Raw genomic sequence first — 12,075 nt, 5'->3', positions numbered from 1 at the left:
ACTCCCAAATGAGATTGTTTTACTTTTTCCACTTTCGCCCACTAATGCGAAAACCAGCTGTAGAATGATTCCCATGTACAGTGCAGAAATAAACCTTATTGACAGTAGCCTACTTGTAAAATGCGAGCATAAATCCGTGTGCACTCATTACTTTACGGAAATAATATGTTCAAATCATCTGCTAAATCTTAATCGATCATCTAAATTGTTTAGATGATGTAATGGGGTTTTGAATTATTTTCTTTTCGGTGTATTTTCACACACTTTGGTTTATGGCGCCCTCTGGTGGTGGACTGAACGCATAACCGCGCCTAACCGGAACCTTGGAGTATCTGACGTTCCCAACATCACGGACATGTTTTGGTGTAACACACAACATTCGGAGGCGCTCGGACGGTCCCTGACCGACATGTGCACGCCAAATCGCAATTCACCCGCTCGTGTAAACTCTCTGCATGTTTGTAAGTGACACAGCATCAATAATTAATATTAGTTCATATTAATAGCTCATATCGTGACGTCGGAGAAGATGTTTTCGACTGTTAGCTAAATCCGCGCTAGCTAAACGGTTTTTCTTGTAGCTTGTCCTTCACTCGTTAGCATTAGCTTCGTTGAATTAGCATGTCAACAAACTTTGGACTTTAGTTTTAAACTTTGTTATGAGGTCGATTAACTGCATCGTGTAGGTCACGTGGCTCTTTTATCTCAAAACAAACACGTTGTTGACTAGCTAGTTAGCATCAGGTTGCTAACTTTTTGGGTTTTTAAATCATCAGCAGTAACGCTTTAGTTTTACATGAAAAGTTTAGCTAATCTACACATTACGGTTATTTCATCATGTTTGTGGGATTTCTCATTTTTGTGTTTTGGTCAACCTTTTTGTTTTTTGCCAATATCACTAGTATTTGTTTTATGTGCTAATCTGTCCATATTCCAGGTTGGAGAAGGCAGATTTCGTTGAGATCCTTCTAGCTGCCCTCTGAACCATGAGTGGCTCCAAGCCGGACATCCTGTGGTCCCCCCACCACCCGGACCGCTATGTGATCTGTGACTCTGAGCTGGGACTGTATCGCATTGGGCCCGTGGGCGGCTCGGAAGCCAAGGCCGGCACCCTGCCGCTCTCCGAAGAAACTGCTGCTACTCTACTGGCCATCAACTCTGACACCCCTTACATGAAATGCGTGGCCTGGTACCCAAAGCACGAGCCAGAGTGTTTGCTCGCGGTGGGCCAAGCTAACGGCAGAGTGGTGCTCACCAGCCTGGGTCAGAGCCACAACTCCGCCTGTAAAGAGCTGGTGGGGAAAGAGTTTGTGCCCAAGCACGCCCGACAGTGCAACACTTTAGCCTGGAACCCGGTGGACAGCAACCTGCTGGCCGCCGGGTTGGACAAGCACAGAGCAGACTTCTCTGTCCTCATATGGGACATCAGCAGTAAGTTTTCCCCGGAGGCCAGTGTCGCCTCTGAGAAGATCCGCCTGTCGTCGGTGGATTTGGACTCGAGCACGGTGGTGACCAAACCGTTGTACGAGTTGGGCCAGAACGATGCGTGCCTGTCCCTCTGCTGGCTGCTCCGCGACCCGAAGCTGCTGTTGGCGGGCATGCACCGCAACCTCGCAATATTTGACCTGAGGAACACGAGCCAGAAAACGTTTGTCAACACGAAGGCCATCCAGGGGGTGACGGTCGACCCGCACGTCCATGACCGCGTGGCCTCTTTTTATGAGGGTCAGGTGGCCATCTGGGACCTGAGGAAGTTTGAGAAGCCCGTGCTCACGCTCACTGAGCAGCCCAAGCCGCTCTCTAAGGTATGATGCGGTTTTGAGATGAGCAAAATGCTCGAGCTCTGTCCAGTTAAAGTTGGGTTTTTTTTTGTTGATTTCAAAAGCAGAAAGTTGGCGGTTAATGACACGATGGTTTCCGTCCTCGTTTCAGGTGGCTTGGTGTCCAACTCGTAACGGCCTGCTGGCCACGCTGACACGCGACAGCAACATCATCCGCCTGTACGACATGCAGCACACTCCCACGCCCATCGGCGACGAGACGGAGCCCACCATCATCGAGCGGAGCGTGCAGCCCTGTGAGAGCCAGATCGGCAGCTTCGCTTGGCACCCGTCCTCTCAGAACCGCATGGTGGTGGTGTCGGCGGCCAACCGGGTCATGACCGACTTCACCGTGTTCGAACGCATCTCGCTCGCCTGGAGCTCCACCACCTCGCTCATGTGGGCGTGCGGCAGACACCTGTACGACTGCGCCGAGGACGGAGGCGAAGGAGCGGAGGGCGCCGTTGAGAAAGACATCGCCACCAAGATGAGGCAGAGGGCTCAGTCCAGGTACGGCCACGATACCGTCCAGGTGTGGAGGAACCACATGCTGGCGGGAGGGAAGGATTCCCAGCTCAAGTGTCTGTGGTATGATCTCTCTTATATCCTTTTTGATGATGATTTTTTTTGGATTTCTTGGATTCAGCCTCAGTTTAACTTTTATTCTACGTTGGTCCAGTGTGAATTTGAGTAACGCGATGAAGTTTCTGTCGTATATTCGTGGTTCTTAAGCACCTCCGGTCTGCCCTGCTCTGTGCTGTCACTGAGTTATAATTCCTATAAACGCATCACATATGAAGCTGTGTGCAGAGGACATGGAGCTGAAGCTGCAGGGGAGCAAACAGTCGGTGGTCTACTCCGGTATCAAGAACATTGTGAAGACCAGCTCAGGTGAGTCAGCGATACACGGACCGTCTGAACCAGCTGAACGTCGAACACCAAGAAATGCTCTTTGTGAGGCAGACGGTAACATTATTTTATTTGTGTTATCCTACATTGACACTACGTCATTGAATACACTGTGTATGTCTTCCCGGTCTCCCCCCCCCCCCCCCCCCCCCCCCCCCAAGGCACAACGGAGAGCCGCCGGTGCTGGAGCGGTTCGGACCGGCAGACCGATGTCCCGCGGTTCCACAGCGAGGAGCGCTGCCTCGCCCTGCGGCTCTGCGGCTGGATCAGCCGCGGCCCCGACATCGATGTGGAGCAGTTCCTGCGGTCGCTGGAGCAGGAGCGCGAGTGGGAGCGGGCGGCCGCCGTGGCTCTGTTCAACCTGGACATCCGCCGGGCCATCCAGATCCTCAACAAGGGAGCCACCGCTGAGAAGGGTGAGTGGGTGTAAGGAGAGAGGGGGGGGGGGGGGGGGGAAGCAGGTGTATCTTTGAAGCCAAGTGTTGACTGGAAGGAAGAATGTCTCTGACCAAAGCGGAGCGATTATTTCCACTAACGTTTAATCTGCAGGTTATTTTCTTGGTTAATCTGTAATTGTTTGGTGTATAAAACACCAGGGAACAGTGAACAATACAACATGGTGTCCTGTTCTCTTTTCTTTCTGACTAACAGTCCAAAACCAAAAAACGTTTTCTCTGCTGATTGGTCCACAAATACACCCCCCCCTCTTCAAAATGAAGCAGAAGCGGTAAAAAAACACAAACAACCTCCAACCAATTAATTAATGATGAACTTCAACCCACCGTTTCTCTCTCTCTCTCACTGAGATCTATTGATTTGCACTCTGCAGAGCGGTCTGCCTCTGCATTGTTGTGCTCTGTAACGTCATGCTGCTTCAACAGGAAGTTATGTAAGCGGTCTTTCTAAAGCCACGTTGTGTCCGGTCCGGAGCGTGTTTTAAAAAAAAAAAAAACTGTGTTAAATGTAACGCTAGACCCCCGATGAACACGGTTTATGTCTCAAGTGTGCTCAGTGGCCTTTTTTCCTTTCCTTCAGTCTCTTAATGAAGTTAAGGTCTTCAGGAATTTAAAAAATGCAACAGCAGCAGCAGGAGATCCTTGTTTTCCACACAACACTCGTCCTGCAGCGCTGTTCACACTGAGGATTAACACAAACAGAGAGAGAGAGAGAGAGAGAGAGAGAGAGAGAGAGAGAGAGAGAGAGAGAGAGAGCCCTTGTTTGCGTATGTCGTGACTTAAAAAAAAAATAATTTTCCACCGATGTAGGTCAGATGTTCTCTGCTAACGAGTGTTTTCTGAACATGGCTGCAGGGTGATTCATTAGATGAGGTGTGTCAGCAGAGACATCTTAACGGGGTTTCAAACAGCAGCTTCATGTACTGCTTCACATCTGCACACTTATAAATAAAACAATATCTAGTACGGGGATAATCTGCTGGACAACCATTTTTTTTTGCAAACATTTACAATTTCTTATTCACTTTCTTGATGAGATGAAGTAACTCTGATATCTGAAGCTACAGCCGCGAGACACTTATCTCCTCTCAAAGCTCAACCCGGTGAACCAGTTTCTAAAGAATCCGCCTACCAGCGCCTCTAAAGCTCACTAATTAATAGTCTTGTTTGTTTACAAAAGCTTTAGAGAATGTGCTTTAGATAGGCTTGTACATTGTTTTGTTTTTTTGACAGAACCAGGCCAGGCTGCTTCTCCCTTCGTCCTGCCTTTTATGCTAAGCTAAGCTAACTGGCTGCTGCCTGCCTGCAGACACGAGAGACTTATTGACTTTCTAAATACAACTCTTGGCAAGAAAACGGATTATTAGCGTATATTTCCCAAAATGTCAAACTACTCTTTTAGATCGTAGACGAAGTGTTTTATGTTAAAACAAAGCACCGGCGAGATGTCTGCTTTCCCTCTGTGAAAAATAAGGGATTCCTGTTAATATACGGCTTTTAATTGAGCTTTTTTGTGAATGTCTATTTAACTTTGTTTTGATTTCTACTCTCCTATGAAAGACGCAGCATGAACAAAGCGTGTTCATGCTGCTTTAACTTTATCAAATGAATTCCTGTTTCTCAGAACTTATTTTCAAGTCGCCGTGAACAACCCGCTCAGTCAGCAGCTCAGTCAGCAGCTCAGCCGCGCTGCTCGCGCTTCCAGTAAAGACTCTGCTCAAAGTGAATGAACCCGTGTGTGTCTCTGCCTCCTTATTCCCAGGTGACCTGAACCTGAACGTGGTTGCCATGGCTCTGTCGGGCTACACCGACGAGAAGTCCTCCCTGTGGAGGGAGATGTGCAGCTCTCTGCGGCTGCAGCTGAAGAACCCTTACCTCTGCGTCATGTTTGCCTTCCTCACCAGCGAGCCGGGAGCCTACGACGGCGTGCTGGTACTGAACCTCTTACTGTCGACCGACCTCCGTGGCTCTTAAAGCGGCACTTCAGTCGCCGTTTTGTTTTCCGACTTCATGAAAAGTTTCACATATTCTATAACGCCGTGCTGAATAGGTAGCTAAGACATTTTTTTTTTTTTTTTAGAATTGATTCGGTGTAAAAAAAAATAGTTTTCCTGCAGAACCGTGTCTGAGATTTTAACATCACAGGCAAAGTTCTTAGCATATGGAGACGCGTGCGATGAACATTTTTTTTCCCCCCCCGTTAAATCGTGAAGCTAAAACACGCGTTTTGAATTGACGAGAGGAGTTGAATAACCTTTTCGCCTGTGTTTCAGTTTGAGAGCAGCGTTGCCGTGCGGGACCGCGTTGCCTTCGCCTGCATGTTTCTGAGCGACGCACAGGTAACGAAAACACAAAGCACATCCTCACACCATGTCGTCACAACAACACACTAGAGTGATGCATGTGTCGCATCCTTTAAACCCCATTTCCTCTTGAATGACTTTGAATATGCTTGATCGCGTTCTTCTCTGATTTGCGATGTATTTGTAAATGTCTCCGGGCTGCAGCTGCCTCGATACATCGACAAACTGACCAACGAGATGAAGGAGGCGGGCAACCTGGAGGGCATCCTGCTGACGGGTTTGACTAAAGATGGCGTGGACCTCATGGAGAGCTTCGTGGACCGCACTGGAGACGTCCAGACCGCCAGCTTCTGCATGCTGAAGGTACAAAAACTCAGACAAAACGGATGCAAGTTGGTCTTTTTTTTTTTTTGTTTGTTTTTGTATCCTCGCTTATAGCTCCTCTGGCAAGCCTCCTGGCTCCTCGAGATGCATTTTAGGAGATTATGGCTACATCCACATTACTCCGATCGAAAACGATCTCTGTCCACACGGCGTTTCAGCCATCGTTTCCGAAGTGATCTCCGTCCATATTACACGCCTGGAAACGAATATCACGTGACTCTTCACGTTCACTGGGCATGCGCCGATGTAAACAGGAAGTAGATTGTCGTATTTTGTAACTAAGCAACCAGAGTAATAAAGTAGTCTTTAATGATCGTAAGTATGTGTTTGATACTCAAGATCTTCTCTCAAATCTTCCTCTATAAACTCAAACAGATACAGTTCGTGGAAAGTTTAATACGTTTTATTTTTCAGACTTAACGTTAGTTACAGCGCTGCGGGTCTCTCTCTCTCTCTCTCTCTCTCTCTCTCTCTCTCTCTCGCCACTCACCGATCGCTGCAATAACAGCTGTTTCCTCCGCAGACATGCAGACTTTAACTGGACAACAGCTGCTAGTAAAGACAACAAGGTCAGCAACGCCTGTAATCAGTTGTCAGTTAACCTGGTAGTCGATCGCGGGTGTTACGTCATCGTTTCCAAACGTATGCGTTTCCGTCCGTCCACACGAATACGCTACCCGGAGTTTCCAAAGTTATCCGGCTTCGGGATCGTTTCTAAACTCCTCCGTTTACGGTGCTCCAAAACGCCGGCGTAGTGCGGACGCTCAGTGTAACCGGAGCAAAACATATGCGTTTCCATACGAAAACGGAGTAATGTGGATGTACTCTAAAAGTGACGAGTCAGAGGATCGAGGAGGCACAACATCTAGAAATGAAGCAGGCCGCTGTTTATTGCCACACAACGTTTTGACTTTTGGAACCTAATTGCCAGCCCCAAGACTATTTATTGTGGTTCATTGCAAGAGGTGGTAACAATGCCGTATTAACTTGTTAATGCAAACCTGCAGACTTCTGGTTGAAAGCACAGCATGCTACAGTAAGTGACCCCGAAATAAAAGGTTCAATCATTAACCCTAATGAACGAAACACGACGCTGCAAACAAAGAGGAAGAAGAAAGAAGCCGTCGCACCCTTAGAGAAATCATAAAGGCACACAGGCTAAAACTTGCCTCTTGTTTCCTTAAAGGTCACAGCTGTTATTCTGAACACAATTGCCAAATCCAGTAACAATGTGAAGCAAGCGAGCGCTGTTTGCTCTCATGCTCTTGTTTCTGTAAAGAAAAGTAGAGAATTTTAAAGCAGTGGAACAGGTCTGTAGCTCATTTAACGTGCTGTAGCGCAGCTCTCTTGCTTTGCTCTTATTTATTTTGTTCCTGTCCTGACCTGCTTCTGAATCGAGTACTGCAGGGTACAAGTCATCCGCCACCTGTTGTTGAGTACACCTCTGCATACATTTACACAAACATGTACACATTCCACCACGGGGATGGGTGCAGGAAGAGGCAGGGAGGGGTGAGACTTTGTAGACCTGACCCGCTCCTCAGTGCAATGAACCGAAGTGATGATGTGAAACGACAAACATTCCAACAGGGCTCCCCAGGGGACGTGTTGAAAGACCCCCGAGTCCAATGCTGGATCGAAAACTACCGCAACCTGTTGGATGCTTGGAGGTTCTGGCACAAACGGGCCGAGTTTGACATCCACAGAGGCAAGCTGGACCCGAGCTCCAAACCCCTGGCCCAGGTAAGACACACACACACACACACACACACACACACACACACACACACACACGATGTGTTCAGAATTATGTTCATCGTTTTAGGGACCAGTGCGGTGCCTGAGAGCGAGCTTTACCCAGCATGCCGTTCTGTGGTGTAAGAGCGCTCCTTACCCAGCATGCTGTTCGTTGGTGCAACAGTTAAAGGGGTCCCCCTTTCAATATTCACCAAATGACAGTTTCGAGATAGATATATATAGATATATAAAAATCTTAAACCTTAAACATTTGCTGGCTTCTCAAATGTGAGGACCTGTTGTTTTTCTGTGCCTTTTATGTTTTTGGACTGTTGGTCGAACAAAACAAGGAATTTTTAAGACGTCCTCTTTGGCTCTGGGAAATAATCTACAGAGTAAACAACCAGAAAAAAAAGATAGAGATTAATTATTAATGACAATGATTGTAAGCTGTAGCCGTAAATACTTTAATTTGATCATTGCTATCGTTACAGGTTACCGGTTACGTTCGTTAAAATCTTCTGAAATGCGGAAGATCTCGGTGAAGCGGCTTAAAATGACCTGACTTGTTTGTTTGCAGCCGTAGATATCGTGACGCTTGAGCTCTTTTATTACAGCGCAGGTAGTTTGTGCCAAGCTCGTAACACCCACAGCTCTGCTGCTCTCCGATTCTCGTCATAAAAGCCTGCGTTCTGGCGAGCGGCCCTTGTTGTCTTCTCCGTTCCAGATAGTACACATACTGTACTTAAACGTATCCTTTTTATATAGACGAATACTAAAAAAAAAAAAAAAAGGGTTTTATGTGCGATTGTGCTGCAGGCAAACCTCGGCACCACCTAAACCGCGCCACTTGACGTTCCAATATTCCCAGTTAAGCACACTGGGATTATTGCGGCGTTATCTCGTGCTTATCTCCTTCTCCCCTCAAAGTGTAAAATCAGACAGCTGGCGAGCGTGTGCTTGTTTTTTGTTTTTTTACCATCACGCTCGCCGGGGCCCCTTATCGACCGACCTTTTTGTGTTTGTTCTCGCGCGACAGGTGTTCGTGAGCTGCAACTTCTGCGGCAAGTCCATCTCCTACAGCTGCTCGGCGATGCCCCACCAGGGCCGCGGCTTCAGCCAGTACGGCGTCAGCGGCTCGCCCACCAAGTCGAAAGTCACCAGCTGCCCCGGCTGCAGGAAACCGCTGCCGCGCTGCGCCCTCTGCCTCATGAACATGGGCACGCCGGTTTCTAATTGCCCAGGTAAGCCGACCTCGTGTGTGGAGTGTGTGGACCCTGAGCATTCGCGGGGTGTGTGTGTGGGGGGGGGGCGATTAGAGGCGGTTGCTCCTGGACGTTCTGTGGCCAATCCAGTTTCCTTTTTTTAATTTTTTTTATTGCTGTGACGTCGCTCACGCCAACGTCGACATAGATAGTCAAATTTTATTGATCGCCGATGTTGACTTGTGGATGAATCCTCTCTGGCAGGAACAGGGAAGTCGGACGAGAAGGTGGACTTGACGAGGGAGAACAAACTCGCTCAGTTCAACAACTGGTTCACCTGGTGTCACAACTGTCGACACGGCGGCCACGCCGGACACATGCTCAGCTGGTTCAGGTGGGACGCTCCCCGGATGCTGCTGCATGTGTGGATAACGTGGTTCCCGCTGTGGTCCGTGTACCTTCTGTTCGTTAGGGGAAAAAAAAAAATCCAATATCAATCAGTGCAAAATGGGAGTATCGTCAAAGATATCGAGAGCTAATAGCAAAAAGATCAGACGTTAGATGAGTTATTCAACCGGATGTGGACACAAAAGCGCTCATCGCTCTCTCACTGCAATAATCGTGGAAGGCAAAAGTGATTCTACTGATCACCAATACTCAAAGATACCTGTCACTTAAATATAAAGGTATGTGTAATATTGTTAAATTCATGTTAGGATTCTGTTTGAGGAACCATGTAGCCTAAAGTTATCTATCACAGACAAAAAGCAACGTAGAGTAAGAAATAACTTGTTGTTTTCCTTAAACAGCAGCCTGTAGGTATCTGTCACTGACAAAAGTAAAGTAGAAATCATGTTCCCTCTTTGCTTTATTTTATCTCCAGTTGATTAACGCTGAAGTGTAAAGAAAATACAGAAATACAAGCCATATTCCTTTAAACCCTTTTATCTTATTCCAATGGACAGATGGTACACTGACCTGCAAACGGGATTTACAAACGTCTGTATGATCCACTGTTAATTCCTCCGCCGTTCATGTGTCCGTCACAGAGACCACACAGAGTGCCCAGTGTCTGCCTGCACGTGTAAATGCATGCAGCTGGACACCACGGGGAACCTGGTGCCTTCAGACAGCAGCTAAACGGGAGACGCTTGTCGGGAAAGCGAAGCCAAAAACAACCAGCCAGAGGCCGACCGGTGCGGGTTCACTGCTGCACCACGACCACGACCACGACCACGACGACGACCACGACGGGGCCGATGGACAAAGGGTGCCGGCAGTGTCCTCCTCTGAAGTGGCTGCTTGAATAGAGCGACGTCCTGTTTAAGTTATAGTCTAGTGAATGTAATGTTATAACAGAGCCCTACGTGAAGAAGGGAGCCGGTGTGTGTTACTGACTTTACTAACCGAATCAATGACGGAAAAAGGGAGCCGACGCAACACTCGCTGCTCTGCTAATGTAAAATCCCACTCAGGAGAAATACAAGAGCTTTAATCAGCCTCTTACAATCTAACCTGAATCAGGCTTATAGTTTTATTGTGACCTATTAACAAAAAAATCAAATGTCCACTCACACGTCAGGTTGTAAAGATGTGATCACAGGTGCCAATATATGCTGTATAATTTCCGGGCTTGTGTTTTAACACGCTATTTTAACGTCCTGTGTTTGTCTTACGAAAGGATCTTCACATACCTCATGAAAGCATTGTTCGGGGGGGGGGGGTACCCCGGGTGGGGGTGAGCGGAGTGTAGCGTGCACAATAACGACACTCTCTTGCTCTCTTCGTGTTCCTCTGTGCCACTCTTCGTCTTGGCATTGTGCGCGATGGGCTTCCAGTGTTAGAGGGGTGGATGAGGAATTGGAGATGGTAGGGGGGTGGGGGGGTGATGAGGAGGAGGAGGAGGAGGAGGAAGGGTGGGAGGGTTGCGTCTGTATTCACCGGCCCACTCCAGGCCTGTGGTCCATGAAAGAAGCTCGCCAGAAAACAGCAGCTGCTCGGCACTCTGACAAGACCCTCCAGATTGTTCCCCCTCATAAAGAACCTCAGCTGCCGGAACACTATTGACTCAAAGAGAGGGGCGAGAGAACAGACCTGCACACACACACACACACACACACACACACACACACACACACACACACACACACACACACACCCTCTCTACACCCTCCGACATACACAGGCTTGCCCTCTCTTTTTCTTTCTCACTCTCTTTGGTGCCCAAATTGCAACCCCCCAAAAAAAAACTATGCATACCACACATCAATCCAAGGATGGGCGCCGTCTGTGGTGGGGGGGGGGCGGCCGTGTGTAAGCCGCATTGTAAATGTTTTTTTTCTTTTTTTCCTCTCTTTCTCTGCCACCCTCCCCGCTCTGTCACTAACCTAGGGAGGCATTGTAAGTGAGAGGCGGCCTGCACCAGAGCTGGCTAAATCACTTAGTCATGGAGCAGGGAGGAGGAGGTGATGAGGAGGAGGAGGAGGAGAAGGGTTGGGGTTGGGGGGGGGGGTACAGGAGCTACTGTATGCCGCTTTCACCAGGATGTCTTCCCGGTGTGGGAGTTTGTTTTTTTTACAGGCCTGCTTGCCCTTTTGTGAACTATTTTGGAGTGGAGCTGACAAATTGGCGAGCCGCATAGCGTCCCGAAAAATACAGGGTGGCTGGAATTTCATCCTTTCAAGTGTTTCTTGTGTTTGCCTTTTAAATAAATTCCGAGTGACAAATTGGAGCTCTGCTGAATGTGGGGGGTGTGGGGAGTGTTTTCCATAAGTTTACATGGGTTATTTTTTTTACATTATCACGTTTCAGAGACACAGATGGCGTGGGTTTTTCTATCCTGTGCCGCCTTCAGCTTTGCCTGAAAGCATTGAGTCACGCATTATTCTCCCGTGGGAACTCCCACAGAATCACAGCGCAGGCTGAAAGATGGACATCGGTGGGGAAAAAAAACAACAGATTTTTGGACATCAGATGTAGTCGTACATCTCTTGAGCTTGGACTGGAAGTTCATTCTTAACCTTTGAACCAGCAGTTTGACACGACAACCTCTCCACCAGGTCCGTTAGTATAGATGTTCTGGTGCTTTCATTCACATCGCAGTTTCCTTTTTCACTTCTGGCTTAAAAGTTGTGATGGAAATTCACTTTGGACCTATTAATCAAATAATCTTTACTAAAGATATACAGCTCAAGCAAGTCTAAACAAATATGGTGCAATTAAATTCTGTATACAATGTTGGAATACATATATGTATAATAAT

General features: G+C 47.8%; 1 protein-coding gene across 1 annotated transcript; it reads left to right on the top strand.

Moving 5' to 3' along the window:
* Positions 1-377: 377 nt before the first annotated feature.
* On the top strand, positions 378-11,300 carry mios (missing oocyte, meiosis regulator, homolog (Drosophila)). The gene is made up of 12 exons (XM_068706902.1): positions 378-461; positions 938-1,805; positions 1,933-2,422; positions 2,613-2,711; positions 2,891-3,145; positions 4,947-5,116; positions 5,458-5,523; positions 5,692-5,850; positions 7,462-7,614; positions 8,648-8,852; positions 9,078-9,207; positions 9,863-11,300. Exons 2-12 carry the CDS (start codon positions 987-989, stop codon positions 9,951-9,953), a joined length of 2,637 nt encoding a protein of 878 aa, XP_068563003.1. The 5' UTR covers positions 378-461; positions 938-986; the 3' UTR covers positions 9,954-11,300.
* Positions 11,301-12,075: the final 775 nt, after the last annotated feature.

Source organism: Cebidichthys violaceus, unplaced genomic scaffold, assembly GCF_023349555.1.
Source record: "Cebidichthys violaceus isolate CVI_PGR_0920_01 unplaced genomic scaffold, fCebVio1.0.p SCAF_123, whole genome shotgun sequence".
Classification (NCBI taxonomy): Eukaryota; Metazoa; Chordata; class Actinopteri; order Perciformes; family Stichaeidae; genus Cebidichthys; species Cebidichthys violaceus.
This window is presented reverse-complemented; position numbering and strand designations above follow the sequence as displayed.